We start from the raw sequence: 17,011 nt of genomic DNA, 5'->3' as shown, positions 1-17,011 counted from the left end.
TCCATCCTCCTTCTCATATCTGCCAATAATGCGGATACTGGCAGTGTGACTCCGCCTGGACAGGCGGGCGTCAAACGCTTTAAGAGAGACAGCTTCGCGCCCGCCATCTTCACTTGCGAGCCTCGTATTCCGAAGCCACTTGACCTTACATTCGAGGCACGATCATGCCGAAAGCCGCGGGTGTCTTGGTACTGAGGAAGGCATGTGTCTCGTGTACGAAATCAAAGCGGCGATGTATCGTACAACTGCCGAAATGTGTGCGCTGTGCCTCTAAGAACATCTCCTGCGTATTTGAGTTGCAGCCACTGGTCAAAGATAACACGACCGCTGCCGCTCAAGCGCTTCCAGATCTGGCAATAACCACTTCTGCTAACGGACCATGCTGCTCCACGCTCTGCTGGCTAGATCTGGTGAGCAGGCCGGAATTCGCCGATCGCATCAAGCTCGTGCGCATGGATCACGGCCTCATGCATCTTAGCCCAGCCCATCCCGCCATGGAAATTCAGGTTGATCCAGAGACTGAAAACTACTTAATGAACGAGCTGCAACGAATTCCCAGCCTGGCAGCTGCCGGTCAAATCAATGCCTTCATCCATCCCAAGCTGCGGATGAAGAATGTGCGAGACCACGTTGACGTGATTCTGGCCGCGTGCCGAGGCGACGAACAGCTGGAGCATTCTTTCAAAGACCTGGTGCAGACGGAAGTGGCCAAAGAGGATCTGGAGGGCTTACTGGCGGCAGTCCAGTCGCTTATGCTCTACCTTGTCATCGCGCTGAATGGCCCGGACAGCACTAATCGTGCTTGGGGCGAGGGCCTGCTTCCACTGCTGAAGAATTGGATCGAAGCGTTGTTGATATCGGCAAGAGAGAAAATGCCCCAACACCACAGTCCGTGGCGGTCATGGATATTGGCCGAAAGCGTGCGCCGGACTATTATCGTCGGATTCGTCATTGGATGTGCCTTCCAGCACGTGCGGCTTGGCTATTGCGTGCATAAGCTCTTTGTAGAGTCTCTGCCATTCGATGCGAGACCTGGACTGTGGGTGGCTCGATCACCTCAGGCTTGGAGTGCTTCTGCAGGCCATTCAATAGGCGCCAAGGTGGGCGAGCAGCTGACCAGTTTCCACGACTTCGCGCTTAGCTATCCACATGTAAGCGAAAGCGCTAACCACGATCCGCTGCAGAGGATCATCCTTGTGGCTCATTATGGAAAGTGGAGGATCGTTGAGCGGATGGGTTAGATATCTGGCGTCTTCCCAGGCTCTCAATGCCACTGCTGTTCTGTGGCACCGGACCCGTCCATACCAAAGGCGTTCGACATCCACGGGTCATTAGTAGTGTCAGTAAGATCCCAAGCCATGCTCAAGCTGTTCGAGGCGGCTGCCATGTCATCAGACTGTATCCTTTGGCGAGCTTGCTGCCGATAATGCTGTATGATACGCCAGGCTGAGGTCTGCCGGATAGAGAATTCGTCACTATCGTGTCGCTGGCAGAACTTCTCGATGTGCAGCCACCCTTCATCGATCTGCTCACGGGAGAAATGCTCCATTCTATTGATGATATGGCATAGCACAATAGACACAGCCAAAAACTCGGGATTTGTACGGAAAATCCAACCCCAGCCAAAGGAATCCGCCGCTGCTTCCGCGCGGGATATAAGGGCCAGTAGGGCGACAGCGCGCTGATACAAAACGTTCTTGAAGGCGACTCCTGATTTGCGTCCGGTCTTGAGATGGGTGACGTCGACACTGAGCGCTGTTCGCTGTACCATCAGGCGAACATACAGCGCCTCAAACCGCTGAATGACTTGACTATGGTCGAAACGATCGAAATAGTCACTCTGCAGCTGCTCTTCCATGGCTGCCAGAATCTCATCTGATCGCAGCACGTCGAGTTGTGTTGTTGATTGTAGTAGAAAGCATGTCAAGGTTGCGAATTGTCGCCTTAAAACGGGAAATTTGGTTCGGCGATTGCTAATAGCAGGATACATTTGGAGCGGTGCATGCAACCAGTCCTGCCACTCGTCGTCGTGGACCGCCACCGGATAGAAGGTACCAGACACCTCGAGGAGGGGTGATACATCCAGACCCTCGAAATCATGCGCGCGAGTGTTGAGATAGAGAAGGTGATTCCACGCGCGAGCTCGGAGCTCGGATATGAACGGAGAGATATCAAGTTTACACGGGTCTTTGTGGAGACCAAGTCTTCTCGCAATCTGGTTTGCTATGCCGATGGTGCCATTGGCAGTCTCGACATCACCACGTTCGTAGAGAAACGTGGTCCAGTATAGAAATGCTTGAAAAACAAGCAGACTTCGAGTTGTCATGACGTGGGCCACAGCGAGTCCAAAACGGGCTGCTGTACAGAAGCGCTCCACGGTCTCCTTTTTCGGCACTGAGAAGATGGCCGTTACAGCATCTGATGGCAGTATCTGGACAGTCAGCGCGTATACGGTAGACAGCAGCGCACCGAATTCCGAGGTTTGTGGCATTGTGCCAAGCCAAAACAACCGGCAATTCGACCTGAACGTTGGCTCATGTAGGATGCCGACGAATGGTTCAATTTTGTCGAAGAAGTAGTCTAGAAGTAGGGTTCGCTGCTCTTGTGTCGGCATGAGCTCATAGGACGAGACGTCAGCCGGGGATATAGGGATGTCACCTACCCCCAGCAAAACGTCGTTAGTTTGCATGTTGGCTTCGGTTTCCAATAGCAGACGCAGCTCGCTGGATTCTTCGAAGAGTTTAGCCCAGAAGCCACTATCGACATAGTTCGTGAGCCCGTCTTTTACAGTCAGGAAGCCTACTGAGACCAGCGGGAGCTTGAGTGCAAGCTCGATGGCTCGTGAAATGCCTATTACATGCACATTGTCAGGGCTCGTGGAGGCTGATGAGCTGGAGGCTGTCTTCTGTTGTTCAAGAAGGGCTTCGAGCCGATTGATGCGGGCAAGCAGTTCCTGAGACTCTCTTGAGGGGTCTGAAGAAGTCTGCGTGCTTGTTGACTCGTAGAGGCATTCTTTGTTGAATCTCACGCATTCGGTGCAAGGCTGACCTCGGTCACATTTGACTTCTGTACGTTCGTATAAGCTACTGCCGGGGTTGGTGCCAGAGTGCGTCGATTTCAGTGACAGGCGAACTTACTGCGCTGCCGGCAGTTGATGCATGGCTTGAGGATGGAGCGCGATTTGCCGATGCTGCCTTCCATGGTTCAAGGGAGCTTCTGATGGACAGGACAGTCCGTCCAATGTCTCCCATGTAGTCGAAGGTTTCTTGGAGCCCGCGGATGAATAATCTTGACGGGAAAACTGTCCGAGGGAAGTGACTTGGCCCAGTTGGCCTGGAACTGCTTGTTTTAGGCACCTCCTTCGGCTGCAAGATCTACACCGCAAAAGGTTAGCGGTATCGTCATACACCGAGATTCGGATTTTGCCCTCAAACACCAACGTCGCGTCTGTGACCGCGACCTGCATCTGGTCGCCAACAACGATGTCTGGTAACCTGCGGTCCTGCTCTAATACCTACGAGCGATAGTGTAAACCTACAGCCGATGATGCCTCGTGCCACCAAGGCAGCAGCACCACCTGCCGCACCCGGGTTACCTGCTCGCACCTTCGTTCTCGACAACGGTGGGCACTCTTTGAAAGCCGGCTTCGCGCCTGAAGACCCCGAGCCCGACGCTGACAGCGTTGCAAGATGTCACATAACACCAAATGCACTTGTTCGGACTCGTGACCGCAAGACGCATATCGGCACTCAAATCGATTCAGATATCAGTCAATGGAGCGAAGCAATCTATCGCAGACCGGTTGAACATGGCCAACTTGTGAGCTGGGAAGTCCAGAAAGAGATCTGGGATCATTCCTTCTTCGACAAGAAGACTGCTTCAAGAGATGTTCTGGTCGTCGAGCCCTCTGAGACCACACTCATTTTCGGCGAGAATCCGAATGTGCTACCGGCGCTGCAGAAGAACGCTGATGAGGTTATCATGGAAGAGTGGGGATTCGGAGGATACATGAGGAAGAATGGTGAGCACTACTTGGTCAGATATCCCACACATGGCTAATAAATTGGCAGCACAATCTATGAACGCGTACAGCGACCTCCATCCACTGTTCGAGGGACAAGCAGCTCGTAGCGCAAGCAGCCTGGCACAGTTGCCCATGGAGTGTCTGCTCGTGATAGACAGTGGATATTCACACACTGTGGTCACGCCAGTCTTCGAAGGGAGACCGCTACAGAGAGCCATTCGACGTTTGGATTTTGGAGGCAAGCATCTCACAAACCTAATGAAGGAAGCCATTTCTATCCGCCATTTCGATCTGCACCAGGATACCAAGATCGTAAACGACATCAAGGAAGATATCTGTTTCGTCAGCAACGATATGACCAGCGATATGGAGAAGACGTGGAAAGGCAATAAAGGGCGACAGAAGAAAGTATTGACGGACGACGACCACATGGAGATTGAAGGAGCGGCCAGCAACGAGATCCGCGTCGACTACGTCCTGCCGGATGGCATTCATCTTCTCCGAGGCTTCTCCAGGCCACACGACCCCTCAGCCGCCGCAGCAAGAAAGCGGAAGCTCAATGCTGTAGCTCCCAACGCAGAGGTGTCGATGGTACTCGGCAACGAGCGCTTCACCATTCCGGAAGTCATTTTCCATCCTTCCGACATTGGCTCAAAGCAACCAGGTCTCGGAGACTTGGTCATGCAATCGATAGCGGTCCTGCCCCCTCTAGTCCAGGCTACCATGCTGTCAAATGTCCTCGTCATTGGCGGCAATGCCAATATTCCCGGCTTCGTTGAAAGAGTCGACGCCGAGCTTCGGATGCGCGTCAAAATGGATTGGGCTGTACGCGTACGAAAATCTTCAAATCCAGTCACAAGCTCCTGGTTGGGAGGAACCAGGCTTGCTAGTAGCCACAAAGACGTTGTTCGCGAGTATGGCGTCACGAGAGAAGAATATTTGGAGCATGGGAGTGGGTGGATGGCCCGTCGTTTCTTGTCAGGGCCGACATAGGAGCCTTCATAGGCTCTTATCAGGCCTGACTCTCGTTCGGCTCCGCCGCATCTTCCTGGCAGCCGAACAACCCCATCAACCTCTAAGATCGAGGTCTTCGATGTCACCCGCACCAAAGGCGAACCGAGTGGCTGGAGTCGACGCGCATCCTTTGTGCAGCCCACCCACTAGCCAGTTGGCGTTTCAATCACTTGCTGAACCCTTCCAGCCATACGACAACTTACGCTGCCTGTCAAGTAAGTGCCTCAACAACTCCATCTTCCTGCACTCAGCTCTGATGGTTCGCTCCGTGCCTCGAGTCAATATTGCTGTGTGCTTGATTTCTTCCACAGCGCTGTTTGAGACCTCGTCGGATCGCAAATCTCGCTTCAGGCCAGCCATTCGAGCCCGCAGCATGGCGAGTCGCTTGCGGTCTACCTATAAGACCGATCTTGTGTGGCGTCCCACCTCCCACACGATCTCCTTGCTCCTCACTTTCGTGTTTGTGAAAGCTGCATTTAGTGCCGACCAAAGTGTGTATAGATCTGCCACATCATCTCCACTCAGTCTGAATTCCAGAACTTCTCTATACGACTCTCGAAGGTGGGTTGGCAGATACGACTGGAAGGAGATGACTGCTGCGTCTTTGCACATTAGTCGTCACATCTCTGAATTGATGTTCAGCGAAGAAATTGTCGAGGCTCACAAGTAGCATCTTGTTCGAGACTCAACTTCTGGCGAAGTCTTGGGACTTCTCCTGTCGGAGTGACGTTTCTTCCAGTCTCGCCGTGGCTCATCTCGTCCAGCACTTCTTTGACCGAGCCATGGCCTACTGAGATGACGAAATCCTTTCCGGTCTTTTCAAAGGTGAGTAATCGTTGAGATCTATGGCGTTTGACGTCGCTGGTCGCCACAATCGAGCGTGACGACGCAGGAGATCGTATTTGAGTTTCACTGCAGTAGACACTACAAGCGACAATGAGCTCAAGAAATACCTTCGTGTTGAAGCTGCCACCGCAGTCTCTCATTCACCGAGGATTCATCCAGGCAGACATGATGCCGAATGTTGGACAGCTGGCTACTGCCATTCACTTCGCCCACTGGTATGGTCCCAGCTGCTCGAGTACTCCCTCACCTTGCGCCTCTCAGTGTATCCATTTTAGCGAATGCTACCGAGCCGTGCACCTCGCTCTTCCGGAACGTCGCTCTGTGTAGAGCTTTGGCGGCCTTTCATCGCAGAAACCCAAACCGAGCAGGGTTTTGAATCTGTCAATCGTGCCATCGGTATTAGATGGGCCTACCAGGGCTTTGAAAAGTTGTGCTTCCGCTGCAAAAATGCCGTTATCGGTTATAACAAGCGCTTAGTTTGTGAAAAGCGTGGCTGAGGCTCTTGACTGAGAGGTCATTGCTAGGTGCCAATATTTCCGATTCGACTGCACATGGTGTGCCTGAATCTGTTGTGGCAGTCGCTAGCAATACCTGAGCTGCCAACGTCGGCCCGCTCTCATTGCAAGGTTTTACACAATGTTAATTGATATGGAAGATGGATTTAAAGAAGTACCAGAGCGAATAACACCGCAGGACTGCTCTCATTGGCCACCATCCAGGCACACATTCGGCAGATGTCGTGCAGCATCATGCAGGCTGGATACGCCTCTGGAGGTCTACTAGACAGACCAAGCAATGCAGTGATCAATAGTATTCGTTGCTCGACGGTATGGTAGCGGAAACCTTCAAACGCTCTCCCGCGGCGTCGATTCCGCCCCCCCGCGGTCGCGTTCCCCACCATCCGGAGATGTTGCCGCGTCAGATAGTTGAATTCACTGCCTGGTCATCTATCCATTTACCACACTCGCCGACAACTTAAGATCTCCTTTTCTTCCACCCCGTCTCCCCCATCTCTCACCTCCGTCCCCCTCCGACCCCTGACCCAACACAATGACCGCGCCCACCAAAGTCGCCCTAGTGACCGCCGCGTCTGCCGGCCTCGGCGCCGCCATCGTCCGCTCCCTGGCCCCGCACTACCGCGTCGTCGTCAACTACTTCTCGCGCGCCGAGAAAGCCCAAGACCTCATCGACGACGCCTCCGCCACCATCCCGCCGCAATACCGCCTCGCCGCCAACACCCCGCGCTTCCACGCCATCAAAGCCGACGCCTCCTCGCGGCCCGACCTGCAGCGCCTCGTGTCCGAAACCGTCGCCACCATGGGCCGCCTCGACGTCGTCGTCAGCAACAACGGCTGGACGCGCCTCACGGATTTCATGGACCTGGAGGATCAGGTGCGCGAGGAGGACTGGGACCGCTGCTTCGACGTCAATGTCAAGGGCCACCTGTGGCTGCTGTACGCGGCCAAGCCGCACTTGGAGAAGAGCGAGGGTGGGGGCGCGTTCGTGACGGTGGCGAGTCTGGCGGGCGTGCGGCCCAGTGGGAGTAGTTTGCCGTACTCGGTGACCAAGGCGGCGGAGATCCATTTGACGAAAGGGCTGGCGATGATTTGTGGGAAGAGCGTGCGGTGTAATAGTGTGTCCCCGGGGTTGATGATGACGGAGTGGTGAGTTTCTTCTTTGCCTTGCGCCCCTCCAAAGACCCCCTTTGCTATGTTGGGTGCGTGGGCCTGGGTGTGCGTTGTGGTTTTGGCGCTGACGTTTGTGCTAAATATTCTAGGGGTGAGAGGTTTCCCAAGGCCAAGGTCGAGGCCACTAAAGCCAAGTCGGCATTGAAGGACACGGCTACACCAGAGGACGTGGCTGAACAGGTCAAGTATCTGGTCATGAGCAAGAGCATTACCGGGCAGAACATTGTGATAGATTGCGGTATTGCGATATAGAGCACGCACTAGCTGGTTCGGATATGGGAAAACATTATGATTGTGCTAGTATATATTTCCCCACGTGGGAAGCTAGACCTGCTGCATTTCGCCGGCTTGTTGATAGATCAGCTCAGGGGCCTCAAAGAGATTACGCTCAGTCGTCGTCAAAGATCTCGTAAGTGTGGTTGAGAATCGTCTCCACAACCCTCGCCTGCCAACCTGCGTCTTTGATGTCCGGTCCGTTCATTCCCTGGGCTTGGCCGCCAGGCGTCGATGCACCAGGTTGTTGGCCCATGAAGGTTGGACCGAGACAAACGGCTAGATTGGCAGTTGGCATCCGGTTTTTGTCGGATCTCTGAGCTACTCGTCTAAGGTGCAGTGCCAAAACGCGAAGGGTTGCGTAGTTGGGGTCGGGCATATTATTGATGATAGCATGCAGAGAATCGCGACGCACATCTTCCGAGTCGATCTTGGCCGCTTGTATTAGTTGTGAGTAGGCAGCGGCGGTAAGGAGGGGGTCGGGGAGGTCCCGTAGGAAGTGCTTCAAGAGAGTTGTCACAGCCGCAATATCGTGATGGAAACTGGCTGGGTTGCGTAGGTCGACTTGTGACGAGTCTGCAAAGTCAATAGCTGATTAAATCCCGACAGAGGAGCACTCACCATGGTCAAATTGGGCCTTCATGGCCATAATGTTGGGTGCGGAGCCCGAAGTCCGGTAGATGCCTTCTGTGTCCAAGCCATGGAGATCAATGGCGCGAATACACTCATAGACAATAGCTGGCACAGCGCTGCCATCTCTGGAAAAGAGTTCGTCGAGAGAGACGCCGAAGACAGGGCGAAGAGGTGGCAAGTTGGGTCGGTTCGAGTCATTGCGCCTCTGGCCACTGGGCAGCATTGCTGCAGCACTGGTAGGGCTGGTCACAGTCGGCGAGGTATAGCTGTTTCCACCTTGAGGTCCTGAAGGCGGGCCCCGCGAATCCGTTGGTGGCTGTTGGTATGTCTGTGAGGTATAGGCTGGCGCACCAGGCTGTCCCATGGAGGGTCCCCTGCTTCCAGGACCATTGTTGTCAATTGACAGTCCTCGGGGACCTCTGCTTGCTGGTCCATTATTATCCATTGAGGGCCCACGAGAGTTGGGGTGGAAGCTTGGACCGTTCGGTCCTGGGCCCGCAGGAGGTCCCTGAGTTCCAGGTCCGTAGATGTCAATGGACGGACGGCCCCCTGGTCTCTGACCGAACTGTTGATTAGATGGTGATTGGGTTGGAGTGCTAGGCCTAGGCTCCTGCCTCTGCTCTTGACCATCGGACATGGACATGGACCCAATAGGTGGAAGCTGTGGCAAAGGAGAGTTGTTAACGGGACTCTGTAGATAAGGTGGATTGCCGTAAGATTGAGATTGCTGAGGCCCGGATGCAGATCGATCGCCACTTGTAGGCATGACACCAGACACTTGCCCAGACTGGCTTGGCCGGCGGCCTTGATTGTAGGGAGAGTCACCAGGGCCTGTATTGGATCTGTCTGGTGTTCCGTATGGCGATGGAGAGGCCTCGAACGGATGAGTGGCTGGTTGGTGCGCCATTTGCTGCTTCGACGACAAAGAGGGGTGCTTCTCATATTTGATCTCAGACGGTGTTGGTCCGGCTTTAGTGGTGAAGCTGAGAACATAATCATTGAAATCTTTCTCGTTGTCCACTCCTTGTGCGATGTCGCGTAGGCTACGAGCTGGACCTCCATGACTCTTCAATGGGCTGATACAGATGCCGTTACCAAGTAGAAGCTTTTCGCTGAGGCCTGCATATTTTGAGAACTGCATGCCCAACGCAGCGTCGCATTCCTTGATCAGTGCCTGCAATGCGCGGATGGCCTGAGGGCGATGAGTACTGATGAGATCCTGTCGTGACGCCTGCGCTTGCTGGACCTTGGTAGCATACTCGCCATCTGCGGCCTCCAGTTTGCGGTGAAGATCCTCTTCTTGCTGTGCAGCAGACTTGTGACCTTTGATGCCAAACTTGCCACCAGATTTCTCGCCTGTCCTGGCGCGGTCGTATTGCTCGGCCAGAGAGCTGTACCTAGCCTTGGCCTTGTTCATGGCATTCTCTGCATCGCTGACCCTCTTCTCAGCCTCAAGACCGGTTTGCTTCCAGTGCTTACGGGATCGCTCTGTATTCGCGATCGTCTCCAAAAGCTCATCGTGCATATGAATTAAGGATTGAGAGAACTGCACTCCATTGTCTGCCATGCGGTCGTGGATTTTGGTGGACTCTTCAAAGCATTGGGCAAAGGTACCCCCTCGGCTCTCGGGTCTTCGAACGAGCTCATGTGTACCTCTTGCCAGCCTCTTTAAGCTCTGTGCGTGTTTCTCTTCTACCGTCGCTCGTTCTTTCAAGAAACTAGAGAGGTCGCGTGCAGAGCTAATGCTCTGCTTGAGGCGGTTGAGAAGTGTACTGATGCCTATGTCCGAGCCGAGGACATGCTCAAGCCGCTCTCGGGCCTCTCCCGTCAGTTGGGTACTCTTGACATCTGCTGGCGGGGGCGGCAGAGGGAGTTCACCTTCACCGCGGGAGTCTCTGTCGCTATTCGACTGGGGTGCGATGGGTGGGCTTGGGGTATCGTGGGAAGCCTCTCGGCCCTGATCAACATCCATTATCGCGCGCCCTCAATCTTGAGGTGTGAAGGATGCTGAGAGGTACTAGACGAGGGTGCGAAGCGTTCCTTGTTTGATTGCCATGCCGCGGACCGCGTAACAGCCACACCCTGACGTACGTCGACGACTGCGCCACAAGTCTGCCAAGAGATGCACCAGATCTCGTACACGGCGTCTATCCCCCACCGTATATCACTTCGCTGATTCAGCAGCCTGATCAAATGAGTAGCTCCAGTCCTCGTGAAATAGAGAAAATAGTGTCATCTACAGAACTATAAACTTTCCATTTCGCTGCATCAGGCCGACCAGCGGTATAGCTACGACCACGCAGCTGCAATGCGGTGAATTGTGCAGTTATACGGGCTCCGATGCCGCTGAGTATGACTTCATTCGATCGATGCAGCTCTTCGACCATAGGCAACGAGCTCCGAAAGCACAGTACCCGAAGCAAGTACGTACTGACAGTGAGATCTGCGAGAATTACCTCATCCGGCACAAGGCCGAAGAGTCAAATTGCCTGAGCGAGATGTGGCGTTGCGCTTCTCGATGCTCAGATCAAGCTATAGTAAGCCAAATGGCAACTCAGGCAAGTCGTGTCATCTTCCTTCAGGCAAGTGAGATGTTGGAATTACGCGTTGTGCTGCTTCGAGAGTTTGACTTACGAGAAATGCCTCCCCAATCCCTAGCTGCTGGCTCCCATGGGCTGCCTGAAAGCAACAACTTAAATCACGGGCTCAGCACACGTCTAAGCTGGTCTACCTCTATCAGTCTCTCATACGTTTCTAAGACACGTCCAGCATGGGTTCTCTCGGTGCTACACGACATTGCGGCCGCAGACTGCTGCATACGACCGTCGATGAGCTTGCTCAGACCGAACCACTACGCCCCTGGGCCTCTGTCCCACTTGACGATGACGACTTAGCCAAAGGTTACGAGGACATCACCTATTCTGTGCTGGCAAATGCCGTCAACAGACTAGCTTGGTTTATAGAGTCTTCTCTTGGCCCAGCCAATAACTTCGAGACGTTCGCCTATATCGGTTGTCCAGATCTTCGGTATCAAATGATGTCGTTGGCTGCAGCAAAGACTCAGTACAAGGTACGGCTGCTTCTTCTCACTTGCCTCAATGGCATCTAACACGATCAGGCCTTATTCAGCTCTCATATGCACTCGCCACCGGCTCACCTGTCACTTATGGAGAACACAAAGACCCTTGCACTCTTCACAGCTAAAGGTGTCGTAGTAGATGACATTCTTCGTGGCCGACCTATGCCTCACTTTATCATCCCAGATCTAGATGATATGCTCGAGTCTCCACCCATAAAGCCCTATCCATACAGCAAGACCTTCGAAGAAGCCGCCCAAGACCCGTACCTGATTCTCCACTCCAGTGGCACCACTGGCATGCCTAAACCGATAGAATACAACCATGCCAGCGTTGCCGCACTTGATGCCCGCGGTAATTTATCGTCCGTCGACCAAGAGACCAAACAGCTGCGTCGCTTTCTTGAACACCCAGGCCCTTCACGCTTCCTCGTTCCTTTTCTTCACTTCCATGGAATCTGTACCGTTGTCATGGCAGTCGCAACAGTGTTCGGTAGTGCTACCTACATTCCCGGCTTCCGACGCCGACTCACGACCAAGGACGACATCTTCAAGGTCCTCGACCATGCACGAGTCGATGACGCCTTCCTCTCGCCTGCCATGATAGAAGACATCGTTACCGCGCCCCAGGCAGCTGCATACCTCAGCAAGATCCGCTTGCTACTCTACGGCGGTGGTACATCCCCCCTCCACCCCCTTCCCTTGCCAGTTTCAAAACCAACTAACACCCTCACCAGCCCCGTTGCACAGCGCCGCCGCCCTCTTCGCCTCTCAACACACCAACCTCCAATCCCAATGGGGCATCACCGAAACCGGCAAAGCAATCGACTACGCCACATCCCCCACCGACCACGACTACTGCGCCTTCGACATGGCTACCTCAGGCCTCCGCATGCAACCCGTCCCCGGCACCCCCAACCTGCACCACATGTTCATCGACCGCACGCCGACCTCCCACCCCTACGCCCTCATCTTCCACCGCGACCCCACCCTCACAAGCTTCGACACGGGTGACCTCTGGACCCCGCACCCCGACCCGACCAAAGCCGCCTTCACATGGCGCTACGCGGGCCGCACCGACGACCTCATCACCTACGCCGAAGGCTCCAACCTCCAACCCACGCACTACGAGCTGCAGCACGCCGAGCACCCGCTCGTGCGCGCCGCCCTGCTCTCCGGCACCGGCCACCGCCAGCCCTGCCTGCTGCTCGAACTCAACGACCCCACGCCCCTCGCGTCACCCACGGACACCGACGCCGTCCTGTCGCAGCTGTGGAGCGAGAGCATCAGCCCGATCAACGCCGTGGCGCCGCGGAACGGGAAGGTCGATCGCTCGCACGTGCTGTTGTTCGGGGCACCCTCTGATGGCGGCGGTGATCCGGCAGGGATGACCTTCGAAAGGAACGTCAAGGGCACGGTGGCGCGCAAGGCGACGCTGCGGAAATTCGAGGCGCAGATCGAGGCGTGTTACGCGAGGTATGGCGATCGGGGCGCGGACCTGACGGGGCGGTTGAGAGAGCAGGAGTAGATATGTCGGGCGGATATGGGCTGATGGATGGGAAGGACGGGCTACTAGTAGTGTGGGGATTTGTGGGTGAGTGGCAACGGCATCTGGGGAATGATGTGGGTGGGTATGAAAGCACGTGGCCAGTGTAGATAGGGTTCAGTTATATAAGAAGGAAAAGCCAGTGAAGATCAGAAACCAAGATAAATCTATTGCTTCACTCATGTAGTACCTACCTACGTATCTAACTAAATACATACTCCATGCGTCATGCCGAGGACCCGTCTGCTGCTGTGCTGAAGTATGCTAAAATGTCACATACCATAGATCACGAGTGCCGTGCCGTGCCGTGCCATGTCGTACCAACTTTGCCCCTTGCCCGACGCCAGAGCCAGTGAATCAATTGCACCATTGGCATCCCTTCTCTTCCAGTGACTGATTTCCATCCTCACCATTCCCACTGATACTCCCCGAATCCCAAAATCCAGACGCCTGGCGTGACATTGTCCAACCGCCAATATAGACAGAGACGCACGAAAACCCCTCCGTGGGGACCAAATCAGCCTTCAACAGTGGAGTCCTTGGTTTGTCCCCTCGTTCCCTCTCACATCACAACACAGCCGCCGCTCCTGGCGCGTCTGCGTCCACTGGGCCTGACTGTCCCACCTGGCGTTTCGATCCCACTACTCGTCTCTTCTTCTGTTCCCACATCGAAAGCGACTCCGCCTTCGTTCTCATCTCGAACACGGTTCTCGGCCTCTCGCGCACGCCTGCGTCTCCTTCTGCTGGACCAGCCGTGACCGACGGCTCCAACCTCTTGGCTGGCCACCATCCACTCCGCCCACTTGTGCTCGAGCCTGGCGGCTGCACCCCACCTGGCCGTGGCGCAGCGTTTGTAGTGCTCCTCCACTGTCTGCTGCCAGCCATAGAAAGCCTTGAGGTGAATGATCTGTGCAGGGTAAAGCAATGTAGATATTTCGATAATACGCTTGATGTTCTCGACTTCAGGCTCCCCGTCCTCGTTCTCGCGATCTGTTTCTGCGGAGGTGGTCTGCACCACGGACTTCTTCCGGCCGGACATGACGCGGCAATTGCTTTGTAGGACCTCACGGACGCCTGCCCACGTGACATTGGCGCAATCGAAGGCCACAAGCTCGAGGCCTTTCTTCGGTCGCTGAAATTTCTTTGTGGTGGATCCACGCTTGCGAACCTGCTCGGAGGCTTCCATAAGTGTAAGGTCAGAGACGCGAGTGTTATCAAGGCAGAGCGAGCGGATGTTGGGGCATGCCTTGAGGAGTGGAATTGTTCCAGAATCGCCCATCTGCTCGCAGTAGGATATGTTGAGATGTTCGAGCGATCGGGCGCACAGGGAGGACGCGATCGTGGTGAGCGTCGCGTTAGTTAGCGTCTCAACCTCTTCGACCTCGAGATGGGTCAGGCGAGGCGTGGTCGGGATTAGTGCCATGAGAGCATCATCGGTGAGAGCGCTGTCCTGACACAGACGTAGGCCTTCGAGGAACGGCACGTTGTATGCAAGTGCCTTGATACCACGATCGGTAATATGCCGGCAGCGCTTCAGATCGAGATGGCGGAGTCTTCGTGGCGGTACTAGGGGTCGCTCGGTCAGAATATCCCGCTCTGGGTCAATGCCATGAGCCAGAACCTCGAGAGAATCGTCGGTCAAGCTATCACAGTGCTGCAGAAGCAATCTTTCGAGGGTGTTCCGCTCAAACAGCTCGTTGACGAAATCCAGATCGTCAAATCCACGAACGTCCGAGGCTCTTAGATCTCGGAGGTTCGGGCAGGACTGCACCACTTTCTTCAGACCTCTAGAATCAATTTGAGAACACCAGTCAATGTTCAAGACCTCCAGCTGGGGGCAGTGGGTTGCGATAATCTTCATGGTTGCATTGTTGATGTTCTGCATTCCACGCATGTTGATATGAAGTAGCTTGGGGTTTCTCAGCAGGAAGAAGTGAATGCTGGAGCGCTCGATCTTGCATCCTTCTATGACCAGGTTTTCGAGGTTCCGGCATTCTTGATTGGTCATGCGAGTACCCAGACTCAGCCACTGATCCCGGAGTTGTACACATCCTCGTAGGTTCAGATCTTTGACGAACGCACCAGCCTTGAGCATGATTTTGATCAGGGCTTCAGATGTAATTTGGGTGTAGTATGTTTGACAATCAAGGCTCGTCCACAACTGGCCATCGAAGCACATTTCGTGCCATTGTTTCGATACAGCGGACATCCTTATGATTTCTTTTGGAGACAGGTAGCCGAAGATATGGACTCGGATTTCGTGGGGTAGGTCTCTCCAGAAATTGAAGTTCTGCCGTCGGGGCATTGGCTTCTCGGGAATCTCATGGAGGGTAGAGGAGATGGGCTTCGCAGATCGGATATCGATTGGAACGGAAACTGAGGACAGCTCGCTGGGGTCGATGGGTCGCAGGCGGAAGTTGGACTCGAAATAGGAGCGCTCGCTCCCAGGCGAACCCGGGGTGGTGGGGGCGGTAGAGTAGCCATTGGACAGCTGCGAGGTGAAAGAGTTGGGAGGGGATATAGAGACAGTCGAGGTGGGCGATCCGAGTGAAGTACAGGAAATGGAGGCCTTGTGGTTGGGCCGGTAGACCTTCTCGGAAGAACGGGTCCGGCCCAGTTTGGCGAGCGAGGGCGACGAAGACATACGTTGGAGGCTCTGAAGGAGCTTGTGACGGCCCTTCAGCTTCTGAGGAGGGCCATCAGCGTGCTCGATATCGGAGGAGATGGGTGTCGCTGGTCGGGGCTCGTGAACCGGCCTCACAGCGATGGAGGAGTCCATGACGAGCGGAGAGGTTTGGGGCGCGTGATATCAAGGATTACTGTTGGCGAGGATGTCCCCGCACCACTTCCCGGGACAGTTTAGCACATGACCCTCCTCAATTGCAGCACTGGATCAGCGTGGCACTCGTGTCGGATGAGGTATAGTTGTAGAACGTATACAGAGAAGGTGAGAGTTGAAGCCGCCGGCCAGCTCAAGGTTGGGTCGCTGACAGGTGCTGGGGGTGGATGGTGTATTGCTCGGTAGTATTCCCACTCCCGGAGTGGAGCCGCGGCCGAGGGCGAGACCTGAGAGCCGTTACACTATCGATATCGATAGCGATAGCGATATGCGATGGTGGGGTGCGAGGGGCAATGCGCCGGTGATTGTTTCTCTCGTGATGAGACTATGAGTAGTTGACGACGACGGCGGCGGCAGAGGCCAGACGAAGAATGGAGAGTCAACCGGCAGGTTCAGGCGGCGTATATCTGAAGGAAACTCTTGCGGTTACTGCTTGCGGTGGTCAGTCGGCGCAACCGCTGCAGGGACAAGGGTGATGTGGACTTGATGTGGGCTTGCCATCCCCACGCGACCACCTCTCCCAGAGGTCAGCTTCTCTCGGCAACCTTGTGTTTCGCCGGCTAAAGTTCAGGTTCAAGCGACAATGGGACACCTCGAGCTTGGCCCTGCAGTCAGAAGGAAGTAGCACCGTTGCATTGTGCCTTTTTGACCGGGCCAGACCATGCTTGCTCGCACCCCAACTCCGAAGCCACAGTCGCCTAACCAGCTGCAGGGTCTGCCATTGCTACCGGTTATCTCTTCCGCAAGTTGGCCTGGTAAGTTCACCGGGGCCTGTCCACGTCAATCAACATCACATCAGCCGGACAATGATTCCATAATGTTGAATCCGTGTCGGGCATTGCCTGACCATCGTGAAGCAGTACCGCCAACGCTGAAACCTATCAGATAGGCTCCCTGAGTCACCTTGCTGGAACATGATAGCTAGAGGCTGTGCAAAGCCAACTCCAAGGTTGCATGCAGCGCCAGATCCACGCCGGTGGGATCTGGATGATCCGTTTCCTGTTGCTCTAGCCGTCAAAACACGCGTCCCGTTGCACGGCAGCAGATGACCCTGGGCTACGTATCTTCTCTC

General features: G+C 54.9%; 7 protein-coding genes across 7 annotated transcripts; 4 read left to right on the top strand and 3 right to left on the bottom strand.

Moving 5' to 3' along the window:
- Positions 1-164: 164 nt before the first annotated feature.
- Positions 165-1,241, top strand: HMPREF1541_09458 (uncharacterized protein; the record flags this gene model as incomplete). Its single annotated transcript, XM_008714132.1, has 1 exon — positions 165-1,241. One exon carries the CDS (start codon positions 165-167, stop codon positions 1,239-1,241), a length of 1,077 nt encoding a protein of 358 aa, XP_008712354.1.
- Positions 1,242-1,264: 23 nt separating this feature from the next.
- On the bottom strand, positions 1,265-3,201 carry HMPREF1541_09457 (uncharacterized protein; the record flags this gene model as incomplete). The annotated part of the gene is made up of 2 exons (XM_008714131.1): positions 1,265-3,066; positions 3,138-3,201. The coding sequence occupies 2 exons, from the start codon at positions 3,199-3,201 to the stop codon at positions 1,265-1,267; spliced, it is 1,866 nt and encodes a 621-aa protein (XP_008712353.1).
- A 345-nt stretch (positions 3,202-3,546) lies between these two features.
- On the top strand, positions 3,547-5,017 carry HMPREF1541_09456 (uncharacterized protein; the record flags this gene model as incomplete). The annotated part of the gene is made up of 2 exons (XM_008714130.1): positions 3,547-4,021; positions 4,071-5,017. 2 exons carry the CDS (start codon positions 3,547-3,549, stop codon positions 5,015-5,017), a joined length of 1,422 nt encoding a protein of 473 aa, XP_008712352.1.
- A 1,917-nt stretch (positions 5,018-6,934) lies between these two features.
- On the top strand, positions 6,935-7,824 carry HMPREF1541_09455 (uncharacterized protein; the record flags this gene model as incomplete). Its single annotated transcript, XM_008714129.1, has 2 exons — positions 6,935-7,548; positions 7,662-7,824. The coding sequence occupies 2 exons, from the start codon at positions 6,935-6,937 to the stop codon at positions 7,822-7,824; spliced, it is 777 nt and encodes a 258-aa protein (XP_008712351.1).
- Positions 7,825-7,960: 136 nt separating this feature from the next.
- HMPREF1541_09454 (uncharacterized protein) lies at positions 7,961-10,450 on the bottom strand (the record flags this gene model as incomplete). The annotated part of the gene is made up of 2 exons (XM_008714128.1): positions 7,961-8,421; positions 8,467-10,450. 2 exons carry the CDS (start codon positions 10,448-10,450, stop codon positions 7,961-7,963), a joined length of 2,445 nt encoding a protein of 814 aa, XP_008712350.1.
- A 798-nt stretch (positions 10,451-11,248) lies between these two features.
- Positions 11,249-13,082, top strand: HMPREF1541_09453 (uncharacterized protein; the record flags this gene model as incomplete). The annotated part of the gene is made up of 3 exons (XM_008714127.1): positions 11,249-11,548; positions 11,597-12,230; positions 12,292-13,082. The coding sequence occupies 3 exons, from the start codon at positions 11,249-11,251 to the stop codon at positions 13,080-13,082; spliced, it is 1,725 nt and encodes a 574-aa protein (XP_008712349.1).
- A 580-nt stretch (positions 13,083-13,662) lies between these two features.
- On the bottom strand, positions 13,663-15,879 carry HMPREF1541_09452 (uncharacterized protein; the record flags this gene model as incomplete). The annotated part of the gene is made up of 1 exon (XM_008714126.1): positions 13,663-15,879. One exon carries the CDS (start codon positions 15,877-15,879, stop codon positions 13,663-13,665), a length of 2,217 nt encoding a protein of 738 aa, XP_008712348.1.
- Between the last annotated feature and the right edge of the window lie 1,132 nt (positions 15,880-17,011).

This window comes from Cyphellophora europaea (genome assembly GCF_000365145.1).
Source record: "Cyphellophora europaea CBS 101466 unplaced genomic scaffold supercont1.10, whole genome shotgun sequence".
Taxonomy (NCBI): Eukaryota; Fungi; Ascomycota; class Eurotiomycetes; order Chaetothyriales; family Cyphellophoraceae; genus Cyphellophora; species Cyphellophora europaea.
Note: the sequence above shows the minus strand (reverse complement) of the source record. Positions and strands in the feature narration are given on the sequence as shown.